This window comes from Nicotiana tabacum, chromosome 3, assembly GCF_000715075.1.
Source record: "Nicotiana tabacum cultivar K326 chromosome 3, ASM71507v2, whole genome shotgun sequence".
Taxonomy (NCBI): Eukaryota; Viridiplantae; Streptophyta; class Magnoliopsida; order Solanales; family Solanaceae; genus Nicotiana; species Nicotiana tabacum.
Genome location: NC_134082.1, coordinates 213,429,541 through 213,448,488, shown reverse-complemented (window position 1 = coordinate 213,448,488; position 18,948 = coordinate 213,429,541). Strand labels below are relative to the sequence as shown.

Sequence of the window (18,948 nt, the reverse complement as noted above, 5' to 3'; positions counted from 1 at the left end):
ATAGATAGAAGATATCAACTATTAGCAGTTTTCTTGCATTTTGAAACATATAAGCTACTTGTATTGTTTAAGAATATGATATATAATTTATAAAAACCCTTATTTTTATTATATTGCTCCAAATAATAAATAAAGTTAATTAAATGAAAGTTCTTTTATGTAAGATTTTATTTGTCATTATATAAGTAGTTTAAATATTTAATTATGAAAATATGGATAACACCGTTATACTTGTCTTCGATTTTCATTATATAAGGGGGTGACAATGCAGCAAATTGGGTATCATATGCAGCCGAGTCATATTACACGAGTGAAAATGAATGTCATTTTCAAGTGTGCTATTTAAAATATATCCATAGTTTACAATGTATCTATAAATTAGTCAATTTGTTCAAATTTTAGAACACGATATCGTGAAGTTTGAACCTCTCAAAAAATTCGAATTTTATGTCCTGCATTTTAAATTAACAGTTCAGAAATTCAAGACATTTAGTCTTGATTTTTAAATTAACAGTTCAAAAAAATTAGAATATAAAAATTCAAGATATTAGTCATGAAATTTGGATAAATTGACTAATCTTTAAATATATTGTAAATTATGGATATATTTTAAATAACATACTTAAAAGTAGCTACCATTATACATTGAGTAATTTACAGCTTGTTTAGATGGTTGTTACATGTCGTTTCATAATGTATTGTATTGTATTGTATTATATTATATTGTACCGTATCGTTTGATGAATACAATATTTTGTTGGATAAATTGTATCTTTTGTTGTTATTTCATGATGTCATGTACCGACAATTTAAAAAATAAACTTGCAGTATTACAAAGAAAAATTATGGTACAGAGTAAAATTATTATATAAAAAGGTAGGATAAAGTATTATTTAATGATAATAAAGGACAAAATAAGATAAAAATACAAGGTAACGACGCGACCATACCAAATCGGTCGTTACATAAAGTGATATTTTTCGTTGTTACGTAACGACGGATTTAACACTACGATACAATAAAATTTAAGTATCAATCAAAAACAAATGTTGTATTTAAAAGTAAAAATATCATAAAATACAATATGCAAGAAACATCGGAACAAGCTGTTAAGATATTAAATAATTAGATTTTCTTTTTCTGCAACTCCCTCCAAATTATTTCTCTCTCTCTTTTTTGGCCTAAATCACAACCTTTTTCCTTATTCAGAAATATGAGAGATTAGAGGAGAAATTTAAGCTCAAAGCTGAAGAGATAGTCTTAAATCCCAATTCCAAAATTTTAGATCTCTTTTTGGCTCTTCATCACTATCAGGTAGGTCTCTTCTTCTACATTTATTTTTTGGATGATTTACGTGTAGCGTACTGATCTCTACAATAGGATCTTATAGTTTTGAAGTTGTTGTATACTGTGGATTTATTATGATTTGTTTGCTTTGAAATGCATCTGTTCTACATTATCAGAAACAAGACTTCTGTTTTCTATTCTTACTATTTTTATGTTAAACGGGATTGTTTTATAATGTTAGGGATTAGCGTTGCTTGGATAAAGGTGGTTCTTTGAATTGTCCGACTTTCAAAAGGATACTGTGGAGGGAAGATTGAAATGACAAACAATAAAGACAAGTAAACAAGAGAGAGAGAGAGAGCTAGTGTATGATTTTCTTAGAACTCCATATCCATGATTGTACAAGGCTTCCTTTGAATAGCTTAGGATCAAATTAATTCTAGAAAGCTTAAGTATAAAGAGAATGTCAGGAAATATAAAAGTATAATGATAAAGTCTGATTGTCTTGTGAGAGTGGATAGTTCGTAACTGAAAGTCCCTCCTTCGTTCGAGAGCCATCCTACTTATAGGACCTTGGTCTCTTGGACTCCAAATCCAATTGGAGTCTCAATTGAGGAGAAGTGGGTTGCTAATTGAGGAGTCGGCAGGACACTCAACCTTATCCCCATGACTCGATCAGTGGGGTTAAATGGGTGTTATCGTGGGTTGGACACGTGGAGATTGTGTCCCATGTCGCAGAAGGTCGTTCATGCCTCGTCTGGAAACAGTTGTGTGATCGTGGAGTTCGATGGTTTGTGATGTTCCTATTAGGTCGCTTGTTCCAGGAGTTGGTCATCCAGAGATGGACCGTATAGGGAGTCAGAGACGGGCTTCGAGTTTCGTGATGGAAACATGTAGTTCAGGGCAGTGAGTGTAGCACATGTTATTTTTGGCAACTACAAGTACTGTCTTAATGCATTGTACAATTCCTCCATGATCATGCCATTCCAGAGCAAGAGTCTGGGGTTTATTGGCCTAAATCAATTACTTACTAATTATGAGCCTTAGGGCTCGTTTGGTACGAGAGATAAGGGATAATTAATCTCGGGATTAAATTTGATAGTTTATCCCACATTTGATTGGGATTAGATTGCGGTATAACTAATCCCGGGATTGTAGTGTTATTTTTATCGGGCATAACAATTCCAGGATAACTAATCCCGGGATAGTTAATTCTGGGATAACTTGTTTCCCAACCACGCAACCTCTTAGGTCCTTTCTAGAAAGATATATCTTGAGGAATGCATGTACTTAAAGATAGTAATTTTCTTAATGTAGCTTATTTGTATCTTCACCCCCGCAACAGAAAAATTGCTTTTGCTGCTCAAAAGCACTTTTCCCTTTTTCACCACACACCTCAAATTCCGAAAAGGTGCTCTTATTTTTATTTAAGAGAAGTGCTTTTGACTTCCCAAAAGCTTGATCAAACAAGCTATCAGTTATCAATGAGGATGTGGTTATGATGCCTTTTGTATTTAAATGAATATTAATAGGGTCTTAGTGCTCTATGTTTAATTATTAATTTTGATATGGGATCCTGAATTTGTTAGATATTTTAGTTGGTTTGCATATGCTTATTTGATATTAATGATTTTGCTGATTCTGTACATAGCAGTATTAGTTGGAATCACCTAAATGGCAAATATATCCCTATCCATGACTTATGCAACTTTAGTCTCTGTCCATTTGGAACACCAAGCTGTAGTTTGGTGGACAACTTGGAAAGAAAGCAACACTCGGAGTTTGAGAACTTCAAAGATAATTTTGTCTTTATTATGTTTATATGTATATCTTTGCTTAGATTTTGGTATGACATGGCTAATGATGATGTAAATGATACCATCCCCATTGTTGATTTTGTTAGCTCGTTACACTCTGTAATGTTGTGTTCAGGATGTAACTTTTGAAGCAACATATCTTTGTGGCTGGCTATCTTCTTTTAAATATTTAACCCATGAGATTTACACCTAATATATTTTTGTTACCTAGCACCAAATAACCAAATAATTTCTTGCTGCAAAGTTCATTATGCAAGTTGCTATAAATTTTTAATAAAAAATATTTTAACTATCCATTCTAACACGCTTAGTTTATTTTGGATAAGTTGAATGTATGTATACAAGACAGATCAATAATAATAATAATAATAATTATTATTTTTTTAATTATTACCCTGAATTGATGAATTGTATTCCAGGGTGTTGTTGACAAAGTCGCCTGTGTAACATTCAATATATTTGTACTGCATGCAGTAAAGCTTGTATCCTTTCTGGTCATAAGGAAGTCGGAACATAGTCGTTGAACTCTAAAGACCATCCCTAGATTATTACCAAGACAGCATCACAAAGCAGGTTTTAGAGAATCTTCTTGTTGTGTGGTTCAATTCGTAATATAGAAATGCTTGATCCTTATTTAAAAAAAGTAATAATATAGAAATGCTTGATCTGGCTCACTCTTAGATAGCTTTACGCTGTAAAAAGTTGTTGATTTGCTCAAGTTGCTATGGCGGAGGTGGCTGACAACACATCGGTAAACACTTGTTTTTCTCATTTCCCAGAAAGTTTCATGTTTTAGTTTGTGCACATTTTCATATCCTTCCTTGTGTTGCCTTACATCTGTGAATTTAGGCCAATGCGAATAATGGACAGAAATCTTTCTTTGATTTGGGATCCTTCGTTGGCGATTTGAATATTGAGGATGAAATTGCCAGGTGTGGTTTCATTTCCTGGCCTCATTTTGCTAATTGTGCTATAATGCTGGTTTGTTTTTCATTCTCGATCCTCTATATATGAAGAAATTTAGGACTCTTCTTTCTTTGCAGTGCTGATATATCCCTTGAGGGGCTTGAGGAAGAGTTACAGGAATGTAAAACTGATGATGTAAGGATACCGTATTTATTTCACTTCACTCATAGTAACAGCTGAATATATTTCAATTAAAGATCGATATTTGTTACAATTTGGTAGAGTTTTATCCCCCTTGAGGGACACTAATGATGAGTCTAAATTTGGCTTATTTCAATACAAAGGTTGTCGCAAACATACTTTCTAAAGGTACAACGTTGCGGGAATACACTAAAGGCGTTGAAAACAATTTGCGGCAAGTTGAATTGGATTCTATCCAGGTTTGCTGTACTAATACATTAGCATTGTTCTGTCTGTATTGGTAACTTGGGATTTCGAGTTGTTCCAGCTTTGATATTTAGGTATATCATGCATTTTACTTTATGAATCTTTATTTATTTTCTAATTTTTGAAAGAAAGGTAAGATATTTTCGTTCAACTTAGTACCCAGTGAGTGCTAATAACAACAGTATTTACAAATACAAAGGCTTCCTTGTTTAACTGTGTAGTGAATCAATAAATCTAGTTACTTCTCTGGTTATTTACGGTACACAGCCCAAAGACGAAAAGTATCTGCAGCTGGATCTGAACTGAGATGTCGCAACTTTACTCTGTTTGACTTGAAGCATCTCCTATTTCTTTCTTTTCACATCACTCAAATAAATCAGAAAGGAATTGAATACCAAAGCTTTCTTTTACTCTTCTGCACACTCTCCAACAGCATAGCACCTCCTTCACATTACCATGAGTTGGCCAAGGATGTTGAATAGATCAGAAACATGCTGCATATCTCCCATGCCAGTGGACAATGTAGAAATAAATGGCAGCCACTTTCCTGTTACTTTGACGGGAAAAGCATCTATTGCATAGCACAAAACATCTTTTTAATAAATTTTCTTGTGTTAGGCATGCATCATTTCACTGCAATCCATTCAAAGCATACAACTCTAGGTGGTACTTTGTTCTGTGCCCTGATTTCACAGAGCATATGCCTCTTCTATCGTGTAACCAAAACAGAGAACTATTTCTGTCTCTCAACCATTCCTTTTCTTTGCAATTACTAAGCTGATTCAATAGACTGCTTATTTTCCAATCATAACGATTCCTCCTTAATATCCGTGCACTACAGTTTAGAGTTTTCTGTATATCCTTAGTCAAAAGTTATATTTCTTTCAGAAACCGATGCAATAAATCTAGTTGTCACAACACAAAATCATGTGAAGCCTAATGAACTTGGGTTATAATGATGATCGATTATTTCATACTTATGTGCTAGTTTTCTTTAAGTGCCTTGTAAACTTGGTTATGATGACATTATTATGATATGTGCTCTTTCGTGAAATTAATAGGATTACATAAAGGAAAGTGATAATCTAGTCTCACTTCATGATCAAATTCGTGATTGCGACATGATTCTTACCCAAATGGAGACTCTTCTCAGTGGATTTCAGGTACTTCCGTCAATATCATGTTAAAGTGGGTGACAGTTTTTGCCAGTGTCACCTTTAGTAATATTTTCTATAATATCATTCATGTTCACATGCTGGGATGACTTCGGTTTAATTTTGAGGCAAAATCTCTAACATGATTTCTTTGTCTCTGACTTCACTCACCAAACAAAGAAGAAAATGGAAGAAATTAAAGGAAAACGACATAGCATCTTAAAGGTCTAGTTGCCTATATCTTTTGTCATTAAACTTGATATTCACTGTTTTATCTGCCAGGGAGAGATAGGTTCTATAAGTTCAGATATCAAAATTCTCCAAGAGAAGTCTATGGATATGGGACTGAGGCTGAAGAATCGCAAGGTATTATTGTTAAAGGATGGACCTTCTTTTACTGTTTACAGTCTAGGTTTGAGCTTCCTTTATTTGGTTAAATGTAAGTTACATCTGTAGATAATGCTATCTTCTGATTCAGAAGCAATGTTCATACTGACGACTATTGAAATGTATCTTAATGTTCATACGTGAAGAAATTATCAGTATAAATGAATAAAGTGTGTACTAACTATGTTTTATGTGTGAAGAAGTTATTATCTCGTCTGAACGTGTGGTATTTGACCATTTCGTTTATCTTGCTTTACTTTTTACATTACTTTCTGTAAAAGACCTCATGAGTAATGGGTCATGGATGGTTGTGCTCTTTTACTAACATAGACGACATGGAAAAAGAGGAACAGAAACGTACTTGAAGGAGCTGAAATCTCCTATGTAGAAATCAGAGGAATATTTTTATTTTGATACATTTCTGGAGCATATGTAATATTCCAACAGGTGTGGATGATTGAATACTCTTTATGGAGAATCACATTTCTTTGTAGGTTTCGCTACTTACTGTATGCATCTTGTATGTTGGCCTTTACCAAACTGTCCTAACAATAGACATGCTGTTTTGCAAGTTGCATGAGTAGTTGCACTTTTGTTTCTCCTTATTCTGCTTGCAGAGTAAACTGGATTTTTCAGGATAATCATATCGATTTGCCTGAAAGATTTAATGACCAAATGTTGTGTTTCAGTGTATAAAAGCTACAATATTTACGTGCTATAGTAGTAATGCCAGAGTAAAGAAATCATCCTAAGTTAGTCGTTGGTTTTAATGTCCTTTTAGCTGTTAGGGATGGCAATGTCTGTCTAATTTTTTTTTCATTTCTGTCTATATATATTTTCTCAAAAGGCATCAACACCCCCAAGGAAACAGAAAAACCTCTTGGTTGATCATCCTTATATAGATCAATAGAATTCTCATATCTTCTAGTACTTTTTGGCAATGATCGTTACCACATGGAGGTGCCTAGTTTAAGGACAATGAATAGATGAAAGCATAAATTCTTGCTGTTGCTGTTGTCGTCTTCGTAGGCGTTGTTACTGTTAGTGTTTGGATCATCGCATGTGTCCTCCGTTTATTTTGTTGAATATCATTGCCTATTTTACTGGTGTCTATTTTATTGCATGAACTTCTGAAAGACTCTAAAATTAGTTGTTCACAGATATGTTGACAATAATTTACTGCGAATTTCAGCATTAAGAATAGAACCATCCTTTTGTTAGATTTTTGGTGCAGACATTCTTTTGTAAAAGACATGGATGATATCATTGATCTGATCAGTGCCTTGCACTGTTTGTAAAGCTTCTTCAGCACAGCCGTAGCGCAATTGGTAGTTCCAATAAAATGTTTTAAAGTTACTTATCAAAAAAGTATCTCAATTCAATCTCTCAGAAACTTCACTTCTTCCTTATGTTTCTTCATGATATACCTCTTCTTAGACTTATTAGATGGATGCTAGTAAATTAGTCATGCTGTGGTGTCCAGTATACTTGATATGACAACCATATTTGAGTCCTAGTGTTTGATACTTTCTGATGTTTGTAGTGTACTTGCTAAATGGTTATGTTATTTTGTAGGTGGCAGAGTCAAAGCTGGCAAAGTTTGTCGAGGATATTATTGTTCCTCCAAGGATGATAGACATAATTGTTGATGGAGAGGTACTTTTGGTTCTTTAATTTGTTCGTCATAGTATTTATTCTGACATTGTATCCAGTATTGAGTCAATGATGTGACATGTTGGTGCAACAGACTGTGTAGAATCATGTTCTGATGTAAATTCTCTACTTTTTGGTATATTTCCTGTATACGTGAGTTCTCTCCCTTTTGATTAATACAATTTTCCTTATAAAAAAATGGTTTATAGCTAATGAATTTATCGAGTTACAATAGAAAACTCTTCTTCTCTGTTGTAGACTGTTAATACTGGACTTTGCTTCTCCCTTCTTTTCATCATTTCTCCCTCCTGGCATACGAATCTCACAATAAAACACTCTCCTTTTTTGGTAGTTGACTGTTAACACTGGACAGGCTTTCTCCTTCTCCCTTCTTTTGCTATTTTTCCCCCTCATTTCATTTTTGGTCTTGGCTCTGCTGGTACTATATTTGATAATGGGGCTTTATTTGGAAAGTTTCTTCTAGTTATTCACCAGCTCTTCTCTTCTGAACCAGGGCACTTATTATGCATTATCTCTTTTTTCTTTCTCTTACCAAGCATTGACCTTTCCCTATTGGATAGCATGTAGACATCAGTCTGTCAGATGTTTAACTTTCAAATATTTCATATTTAAATGCCTTGTTCACTCACGACTTCTAACCTGCCATGCAACACTGATGTTTATAGGTTAATGAGGAATACATGAGGACCCTTGAGATTTTGAGTAAAAAGCTGAAGTATTCAGATGCAGATCTCATGGTTAAAACATCAAAGGCTCTGAAAGATGTTCGGCCTGAACTACAAAGACTTAGGCAGAAAGCGGTCTCCAAGGTATGTATATGCCGAATAGTCTAAGCATGTTTAGGTTTGACTTTACCATTTGATTGGAGCATTTGGGTTCAAACACAAACCTTGTGGATAGCTTAACCAACACATGAATGTCTGTGGTATTGCTCAATGCAGTGCTCGAACACTCTTGATATTTCATTATCCTGACTTTTGTCTGTGGAAATCATCTCAAGTGGATTTTGAGATGGTTTGGGATGCAATAGTGATTCCTGTTATTCGACAATGTTCCTAAATTCAACAATGTTATTTAAGTAGGGATGAGACAGATGAATTGGGATGCCTACCTAGCACATCAATAAGCAGGCTATGTTCAGTCGTGTTAGAAACAGTACAATTTGGGATGAAACAATAAAATTGGGATGCAAACCTAGCATCTGTTCCAACCTACATATCCAGGCTGTGTCCACTGCTACTAGAAATATATGACTGCTTTAACATTGCCTTTCATTGGGTGGTTGGGATGGCTTGTGTTGGTGTTGAAATTAACACTGCCTTTCACTGTTGAATGAGTAACCCCCAGTTTAATTCTACAGACTCTTACTTGTATCAAGATTTGATACATTTTTCCATCATGTTCTGAATTTTGTATCAGCCTTAGCTGCGTGTAATTTTCGTTGCTGCCTTCTGTTTATGTGAACCTCCTTGTCTGGCTTAGTCTCTCAAGCACGTTTCTCCACTTTTCCTAACTGTTACACCTCTGTTACATTTCAGTCATGTCTCATCTAATCCACTTTCTCGTTCCTCTTCTAGGTGTTTGATTTCATGGTTCAGAAGCTATACTCTTTAAGGAAACCCAAAACTAATATTCAGATCCTTCAGCAGAGTGTCCTTCTAAAATATAAGTGAGTTGCGTCTTCTTCTAGTTTCTATCATATACTGTATTGCTCATTACTCTCTTCCTGGCTACTGAAAACTAGCTAATTTGTTTGTTCACACACATTTGCTTCTCTACAATTCACTTGAATGACTGCATCCGAGAAGAACCCTCGATATAAATTTTTGTGTTAAACATAACATAGATAGCAACATTTTTTCGCTTGGTCTTTCGTGTTCCTAACTGCAGTTCTGTTTTGTTTAGCTACTATTTCCTTGTCAGCTGTCAGGACATTAGAGAATCTCCAAACAAATATACTTTCACCTAACAATGACATCGAAATTTTGGCACTTGAGAAACTTCTTTCGTTTTTTTTCTTGCTGTCTTTTTGGAAAAGAAATTGTAGAAAAAGTATGTGCAAGAAGAAGACATGGTTGAAGAGTTGCGGTTTTGTGAGTGCTGAAAATCTGTAAATGTTTTGTGCGTGGAAGAAGAATTCTTTAAGGGAAGATGCTTCATTGTTATTCTTCACAGAAAATTTATTTGGAAGAACTTGAAAAAGCTGTTTGGGAAAAAATTTAAACAAAGAGGTTCTTCTTTTTTGAGAATGATAACATTAAAACAAAGAGGTTCTTCTTTTTTAAAGACAAGGCAGGTTCTTCAAAAACTTAGAAAAAATCTAAAAACTATGTACAAACGAAAGCCAAGCTTATGGCTATCTTGGAGTTTTGGGGGTAATACCTTTTATTGCTATTGTGTGCCACCTAAATGATTTCAAGCAGGATGAGTTCTTCTTAAGAGGTCCCTAACTTAAAATTTTGATTATCATCAGCCTCAAAGCTTCTTTCCAATTTCCTTTTCACCTTTGAATTTCCTGGATTTAAAAGTTATCTTTGCAATTACTTTCACAGGTATATCCTTTCCTTTCTTAAGGAGCATGGCAAGGAGGTGTATCTTGAGGTTCGAGCTGCATACACTGACACAATGAACAAGGTTAAGTCTTACATTATTAATTCACTTTGGATAATTTTGCCAGCTTAGTTGATTGATGAATCAAAAGTTAATGCTTTTGATTTCCTAGATGTCTAACTCGTGAGATCAATGTGGTAGCTCTTGACTTGCAAGTTCAGAAAGAGATTTAATATCCTTAAGGTCCATGAGTGCTTAAATTGACTATTCCTTTGGCGCCCATCCTTGAAGGCATTAAATGTTTGTTCATGAGTTGTAATTGTTTCTCCATGGTGTAAGGAAGAGGGTACAACACCTGATGTCTCTCGAGAGTTGCCCTAATATATTGTTATATTTAAAACCTGAGCTTCCTTTTCATCCTCTAAGCTCTAGAGAATGTTATCAATCACAGTTATCACATGTACAAGTGATAAGAGACATAATATGCTCTTTCATGAATACTAAAGCAAAAATTTGTATCACAGGTTCTGAGTGCACAGTTCCGCGCTTATATTCAAGCTTTAGAAAAGCTTCAGTTGGATATAGCAACATCTAATGATCTGATAGGTGTTGAGACCAGAAGCACAGGTCTTTTCTTGAGAGGAAGAGAACCATTGAAGAACAGGTCTGCAGTTTTTGCTCTTGGAGAAAGGATAAACATTCTCAAGGTCTTATCTTCTTTCTTAGAGCCTTGATCTTGTGACCAAAAAATTGTCACTTTAGAATTCTGCGGAGTGCTGGGATTGTGAATCTTGTGCATTATTGAATGTTAGTGTGCTTTAGCTTGTTCAGTTATAAAGGTATCTGCAAATTTCACTCTGATAGAATTATTTTTTAGTTTGAAGATAACTTTGATTTAGTGCGTTTAGAGGATGGACTGGCTGATAGTGGAGTGAATATATATGTCTACTGACTAATTCATCAATGTTAGCTTCAGACCCGTATGGTCTTAGCTCCTTTTATATAGCGAATACGTAATGGAGATAATGTGAAGCTCGTGTAAGTGAAGGAACCTATCTAATGACTGCTGAAAATCATATATTCTATGCTGCTTTGGTTCTTGGGCTTTTTCTGTAGAATGTCATCTTTTAGTTATTTATTTATTTTGCTTATAAAAAAAATCATATTTTAAGTATTAGTTTTTCTTGTTAGGGAGGAAGTTCTCTTTGAAATGTTCTATGAATACCAGGGAAAATTAAGCTCCAAGAACCATATGAGTTGCATCTAGGTTCATTATTCTATACAAAGTTTTGCCTGGGTAAAACCTGTTTAGATTAAGATCACCCAACACCTGCATCTCTGATCCATTTTGAATCTATTGGTCCAAGTTTCACGGCGATTGAATATATGCAACATATTACTAGAAAAACTTGCTCTATACTTCCATAAACACCTGGTGATATGTGGAAACAAATAAAGTATCCTTCAGTACCACACTATAATCAAAAGTTACAAAGCCTGAGCTACCGGATTTCAATAGATTAGCCATGGAGCCATTCTAAAAAAGGAAAAAATCAGCACTATTTGGTGAAATAAGTTCTTTTAGTATCAAATTGAAGCCATCTGCTAGAGGTTGTGAACAATCCAAATAATCCCATTATACCAAGGCTTTTTGGGTGTTGCACAAAGGCTGCTACTTATGTTCAGCTAGCACTAAAAAGACAACTGCAAGTAAAAGTGGTAGAATTATCTATTGTAATAATCACCTATGTACATATTCAGTTTTCTATTAACTCTTGATTTGGTCCAGTCCACCCCATTGGTAGGAGATAAGAAAGTGTTGTATTATTGTTCATGATGATTAGATGAAGTATTTACGGTATATACTTTCCACTTCAGGAGATTGAAGAGCCTCCATTAATTCCACATATCGCTGAAGCCAGCTCAAAAAAATATCCGTATGAGGTCCTTTTCAGGAGTTTGCACAAGCTGCTCATGGATACTGCTTCTTCGGAGTACTCTTGATATTCTCTATTTGAATTCCAAGCTTCTGATTTGTAACTCACTTTGAAACAGTATACCTTTCCTACTGATAAAAGAGTGGTAGCATTCCTTTTAAATATATTTAACTTGCTTCCTTTGTTTCATTTGATTAGGTACCTTTTCTGTGATGATTTCTTTGGAGAGCAGACCATGTTTTATGATATATTTGCTGGTACGGGAGGTAGTGAGTTAGAGTAAACATTTCCTTGTCATGCACCTTGCTGCAGATAATATCAGTTGTGCTTCTTAGAGTATTATCTGTAAAATAAAACTCAGATTTCAAAAACATCTTCTCAACTCCAGATCAGCCTGTTTAGAAGAAACTGTATATGCAGTTCTTCGGATTATCAATTATATCTCATGTTACCTTTAATCTGTTACATTAAGTTGAGATCTCCCTCTCTCAGTCTGTATTATAATAATTCTCAAAGACCTTCAGTACATGCTGAAATCTGCACTTGCTAACTTGATAGGAATAATGCAAATTCTTGGATTTTCAACGAGATTAATGATAAACATTTGTATGATATCAGGCCCATTTTCAGTAATTGATGAGCATTTCGGTACAATCCTTCCCAATAGTTTTGATGCAATTGGCTTACTGCTCATGATTCGCATCATATACCACCACCAGGTATATTCCTAAGCTTCTATTCTGGTATTACTTTTCAGAATAAATGCAGCTAGTATTAAAATCCTATAATGCATCAGAGGAATTGAAATCATCTAAAGGGGAATTTGTGTCTGGTGAAGTTCCAAGATTCTCTTGATCATTGTGCTTTGATGTCCTTTGGAAGACAAACAAACAACTGTTCTGTCATTGTGTGTAGCCAATTGGAGTGCAATGTACTCAAGCTTAAATCACCAGTTGTCTGTCTATTTTCAAGACAGAATACATGGAGTGCAAGTCCAGTGCTGAGTTGAGGGAAGTGGGCATGGACGTGAGGCTTGGATCACAGGTCATCCCAAAAGAGGCAGTTTCAAGTACCTTGGGTCGGTTATTTAGGAGGATGGGGAGATCGGCGAGGACGTCACACACTGTATAGGGGTGGGATGGATGAAATGGAGGTTAACATCTGGATTCTTGTTTGACAAGAAAGTGCCATCAATACTCAAAGGTAAGTTTTATAAGCGGTGGTTAGACCGGCCATGTTGTATGGGGTAGAGTGTTGGGTGGTTAAGAATTCACATATACAGAAGATGAGAGTAGCAGAAATGAGGATGTTGAGGTGGATGTGCGGGCACACTAGGATGGATAAGATTAAGAATGAAGATATTCGGGAGAAGGTGGGCGTGGCTCCTATAGATGACAAGATGGGGGAAGCGAGGCTCAGATGGTTTGGGCATGTGCTGGGGAGAAGCCTTGTTGCCCTGGTAAGAAGGTGTGAGCGGTTGGCTTTGGCGGGTACGAGAAGAGGTAGAAGGCGACCTAAGAAGTATTGGAGGCAGGACATGACGCAGCTTCAGATTTCGGAGAACATGACCCTTGATAGGAAGATGTGGAGGTCGAGCATTAGGGTTGTGGGTTAGGAGGTAGTTGAACATTTTTCTTTTTATATCGGGTGTGATGCTAGTCTGATAGGGTTTGACTTAGACTGCTAGGGGTTAATGTTGTGTTCACACTATTCGTCCGTTTTTCATAGCACCGGGCCTTATTTACTGGTTATTATTAGTGTTTCATCTATTTTCTGGTTCTTATGATGCTGTTATTATTTCTATGGTTTCTGTTGACGGTACTGATATATTGTCTCTTTTGGTCTTGTTTGTCTTGTTCGTTTTCTTGAGCCGAACCGGAAACAGCCTCTCTACTCCATCGGAGTAGGGGTAAGGTCTGCGTACATACTACCTCCCCGGACCCCTCACCCGTGGGATTTTACTGAGTTGTTGTTGTTGTTGTCTGTCTATCTTCAATAATTGGCACCAGAATCTAACACCTCCTGGCTTTTCACTGTAAAGTTATCCTTACTAAAAACAAATTAACATTATTGAATAATCATTTAAAAGCTTATCACGGAAATATGTGGGCTTAAGTTCGACAATTGGTTTTCTCATATGATAACCAAACAATGACTGTTACTGATGAAATTGATTTATCAGAGAAACTAATTGCATGCGGTGAAATAATCCATTATATAGAGGCCCTTACTTTTTAAACTTCCTTTCCTACGTTTTTAAATGCATTTGATGATAGCAGAAATCCTGCTTTTGTGTTTTTAATGCATTTGCTTAGTAGGAATCATTCTAAGCGTGTATTGTATATTCCTCTTTCTGGAAATTCTACGTTTAAATGGACTGTGGAAGCAGAGATATCTACTTTCTGAATCGTACAATGTGAATTCTCCCAAAATCTTTAATTGGGAACAGTGTCGCCAAAGGCTCATTTAAGGCGCGCTTAAGCCTTGAAGCTCAGAAAAACTCAGGGAGGGCGCTTCACCTCACTTAAGCCGCGCTTCAGTGTAGGCAAGGCACCAAGACGTGCCCCTTATTGCCCATGCGTTCTATCTTAAATGGAGCAATACTAGACTACAAATATAATCAGCAAATAAGTGTATTAGTTGTTAAGAAAAACAATATGAATGAGTTTGTTACATTTCTCTTGAATTACATATATATTTTTATTTTTTTCTTGCATTGTGCCTTTTATAACTAAAGCCCACACTTTTGATGAAGTAAGGTATTTCATTAGAAAGGCATCAAGTAGATGCAATAGTTACAAAATCAGAAGACAAAAATACAGAAAAATAAGAGTTTGTAAGCCCCTTTAAGATGTGCTAAACTATAACTAAGGAGCTAACAAAGTCCAAAAGGTGATCAATGCTAATTACAGGGGTTAACTTCACCCAGCTAAAAAGGGTAAGTAAACAATTAACCTTTCTAATAACTAAAGCCCACACTTAAATTGCGCTTTGCGCTTAAAGCCCCAATGGACCTAGAGTGCTTTTTAGAGTTTTTCGCCTTTGACAACACTGATTGGGAATTTCAAATATAATTCGTGATGGGCTATACATTGGACCTTTTGATGACCGTTCTTTCACACTTTAGCAATAAGCACCAATTTTACCTCAGTCCTCTTCAATTACATTTTTCTTTTTCTTTTTTTCTTTTTGATAAAAAGCAAATGAAATATGTCAGATATTCTTTTTTACATTTTTCCTTTTATTTAAAGCTTATAGAAATATTTGTCTCATTAGAAAATTCATTGAGGAATCATGTGCTTAATGCACGTGTATGATGGTCCTATAGCATGCCAAATCGTGTTTATGAACTTGACAGCAAATGTGTGTCCTTTTTGGCTCTTAGTTATTGCTGGAATCTTTTCTTATCGAAGGACTGCTTTTATTTTCCAGCTTGTAATGTCCAGACGCCGAATTCCATGCCTGGATTCATACTTAGACAAGGTATGTATCATCTATTCACTTTACCACCTAAGTCACCAGCATCAATGGCAATTACACATGCATGTGGGATACTTGTGTCTAAACGAACTTAAAGGATTTGGCAGTTGTTAATTTCATCAGATACTTATTTTTCACCTGTTGCCTTCTATTACGGTGATGTTTGTCCTTGTTGTTGTTTCCCATTTGTTATTACTGTGATGTGGAAAAAGAATAATTGCACAAGCATAGCTGGGACATGCAGGATTTCATGTGCTGAAAGTATATAATATTATGAATTTGGGGTATAAAGTTTCATCTTGGGACACATGGTGTTTGGCAGGACTTACATAGCATCAGTAAAACGAGAAAATTAAACAGCTTACTGATAGAATATGGTCAGGTGGACCATTTTAAAACGAGGAAGAAGAAATTAGGATTCATAATTCTAGAAAGGTTAAAAAGGTGAATATAAATGTGCCACAACTCCTTAAGGTCTTTTAGAAAGTTTAACATGATGTTGGGACCAAAAGAAAATTAAAGATAAAATGTTTTCTCCTAGTTATCTTGCCTTTACAATGGACTGCGTTCCACTTGTTTCTTAATGAATCTGGGCAGGTCAATATTGCTTTATGGCCACGTTTCAAGATGGTCTTTGACTTGCACCTCAACAGCCTGCGAAATGCCAATATCAGGACTCTCTGGGAAGATGATGTTCACCCACATTATGTCATAAGGCGCTATGCTGAGTTTACTGCCTCCCTTATTCACCTTAATGTAGAATATGGAGATGGGCAGGTTGGAGAACATGAAGGTCCACTTTTTTACCTCATGGTTTACTTGCACCAAACTGGCTTTCATGCTGGCTGCTAATTTTTGTAGCTTGAACTGAATCTGGAGAGACTCAGAATGGCTGTTGATGACTCGCTTGTCAAGCTAGCACAAATGTTCGCTAAACAAAAGCAGCAAACCGTATTCCTTATAAACAACTACGACATGACAATATCGGTTCTGAAGGTAAGAAGTTACTATATTTTCCTTTTCTTTGATCAACAGGAAATGAGTCATGAAAAGTGCAAGTCATTGTCGTGAATTTATATGGGTAATGCTCATGTATTAGTTGGATAAATTTCCAATGAAAAGAAAGATGAATTGTAAGGAAATTGGGGGTCTATCAGACCATTTCCCTGGCCTCCTTGTCTGTCAAATGAAAAGAGATATCAAAGTCATGATTCCTGTTCTTATTACATTGCAAATCTGGATAGTGGCATGTCACTGGCACTAATTCCTTTAGTCTGAAATTTTGCAAACCATCAAATTGTAACTGTTACAGTATTGACTAATTGCTATCTGAACATTTGATACCATTGTTAGCAGATTTTACATAATTTGGAAGTCTAATTTATAAATTTTATACTATTATTTACTGCTAAAGACTTAAAAGACCAAGCAATCTTCATTTGCTTTCAGGAAGCTGGTCCAGATGGGGGGAAGATCCAGCAGCACTTTGAAGAGCTTCTAAAGAATAACACATCCATATTCGTGGTGAGCACACACATCAATTCTTGCAATCCAAGAATGTTTGAATTGGTTGTAGTTATATTTCTCTGATGATGATATCAGTTGAGCTTAAAGAAAGAAGTGAGGATTCATATCGCCGACCCCAATTTTGTTTGGGACTGAGGCGCAGTATATTTCTCTGACAAAAATGAACCTGACTTCTATTATTGCTTTGACTATCAGTTAGGTGCTAAAGTAGACTTAGTGATCTGTTGAAAATAAAATCCATTATGTCCTTCCAGAAAACATCAGTTTTACTGTTTCAATCTATTTCAAAGCTGATGTTTTTTTTTCCCATCTCAAAAAAAAAAAACATCAGCTTTGAAATAGATTGAACCAGTAACACAGTTCATCTATATTTGTTGTTGGATACTTGATTTACCGAGAAAATATTTGGTCTTGATTGCAATCACAAATAGTGGATACCTTTTCCTAGATGAGTTTCCTTATTGTGGATGGCATAAGTAGGATTTCTAATCAACCCTTCTAATATGTAGGAGATTTCTTGAACAATTTTCATGTCAAGCCTGTTTTACCTGATTCTACAATCGATATTCGAGCATTTTACAATCATAAACTAAAGTTGAAGGGTTTGTTCTTTTGTTTGATTTTATTGCAGGAAGAATTGCTATTGGAACATTTTAGCGATCTTATCAAGTTTGTAAAGACGAGAGGGTGTAAGTGTTAACTATATGCATATCAATTTATCTCCAACATTCTCAGATGCCCTGAATATTATTTATTGCAGCTGAGGATCCAAGTATTGGCACTGAAAGGCCTATAACTATTGCTGAAGTCGAGCCGATTGTAAAGGACTTTGCAAGCAGATGGAAAGCCGCAATTGAACTTATGCACAATGATGTCATTACTTCTTTCAGCAATTTCCTGTGTGGAATGGACATTCTAAGAGCTGCATTAACTCAACTTCTTCTTTATTATACGAGGCTTTCAGATTGTATAAAGAGGATAAATGGTGGGTCTACATTGAACAAAGATCTTGTTTCAATTTCATCCATAGTGTATGAGATCAGAAAATACTCAAGGACTTTCTAGGACATTATTCTATTTTCGTGTTCGTTTTACAGTCTCTTTTGCTTCTTTTTTTTCTTGTTCTGTTTAGTCTCTTGAATCTCTGTATTTGCGTGTAAAGAGTTTCAGTTGACCATTACATTGTTATTCAACTGACATTTTGTAAGATCTTATGTGTTTCAATGACATCTTCTAAATATAGGTAATCCTTATGATATTCTTGATTTTCTGTTCCGTGAATTTTTTTATTTTGTGCCTCACATAACTGACATTAGTTATGCAAGGCTTTGTTTTATCTCACAACAAAATTGTCTCACACAAGTAGTGTCAGTTGTGTGATATTCCCGTTTTTCATTCTCTTTTCTATTCGTTAAAGCCGAGAGTCTATCAGAAATAGTCTCTCTATGAGGTAGGGGTAAGGTCTGCTACGCACTACTCTCCCCAGACCCCATTTATGAGATCAAACTTTTTTTTTTTTTGTTGTTGTTGTTGTTGTTGTTGTTGTTGTTGTTTTCTGTTCGTTAAAAAGTTAGTATAGTCTAGGTTCATAGTCCAAACTTCATCTTTTCTGATTCAACAACTCATTTTGACAAAAGAATCTCTTACTCTAAGCTTTTTCACCTATAAAACGAAAACAGAAAAGATTAAGGGTGTGTTTGGTACGAAGGAATTTTTTTTTTCAATTTTTTCATGTTTGGTTGGCTTAAATATTTTGGAAAACATTTTCCTTATGAACTCCTT

The 18,948-nt window shown here is 35.3% G+C and overlaps 1 protein-coding gene across 3 annotated transcripts; it reads left to right on the top strand.

Moving 5' to 3' along the window:
* The first annotated feature begins 1,108 nt into the window (after positions 1 to 1,108).
* LOC107831990 (vacuolar protein sorting-associated protein 52 A-like) lies at positions 1,109 to 18,422 on the top strand. 3 transcript variants are annotated; one of them, XM_016659791.2, is made up of 22 exons: positions 1,109 to 1,314; positions 3,579 to 3,677; positions 3,786 to 3,855; positions 3,954 to 4,036; positions 4,148 to 4,205; positions 4,355 to 4,450; positions 5,519 to 5,620; positions 5,894 to 5,977; positions 7,574 to 7,654; positions 8,338 to 8,481; positions 9,250 to 9,341; positions 10,225 to 10,306; positions 10,747 to 10,929; positions 12,101 to 12,216; positions 12,358 to 12,416; positions 12,778 to 12,878; positions 15,592 to 15,642; positions 16,237 to 16,416; positions 16,501 to 16,635; positions 17,089 to 17,163; positions 17,798 to 17,855; positions 17,927 to 18,422. In XM_016659791.2, the coding sequence occupies exons 3-22, from the start codon at positions 3,829 to 3,831 to the stop codon at positions 18,229 to 18,231; spliced, it is 2,112 nt and encodes a 703-aa protein (XP_016515277.1). In that variant the 5' UTR covers positions 1,109 to 1,314; positions 3,579 to 3,677; positions 3,786 to 3,828; the 3' UTR covers positions 18,232 to 18,422. The 3 variants fall into 3 exon arrangements, with proteins under 3 accessions (XP_016515277.1, XP_016515273.1, XP_075106674.1); XM_016659787.2 differs by having other exon boundaries at positions 12,358 to 12,425; XM_075250573.1 differs by having other exon boundaries at positions 1,149 to 1,314; positions 3,790 to 3,855.
* The last annotated feature ends 526 nt before the right edge of the window (positions 18,423 to 18,948 follow it).

What these genes read in the sequence shown, in the direction of transcription:
- LOC107831990 (XM_016659787.2), top strand. Translation starts at nt 3,829, where the DNA reads ATGGCGGAGGTGGCTGACAACACATCG. An exon ending in AGGAATGTAAAACTGATGAT is followed by an intron (nt 4,206 to 4,354) that starts GTAAGGATACCG and finishes TTCAATACAAAG; the next exon opens with GTTGTCGCAAACATACTTTC. An exon ending in TGGATTCATACTTAGACAAG is followed by an intron (nt 15,643 to 16,236) that starts GTATGTATCATC and finishes GAATCTGGGCAG; the next exon opens with GTCAATATTGCTTTATGGCC.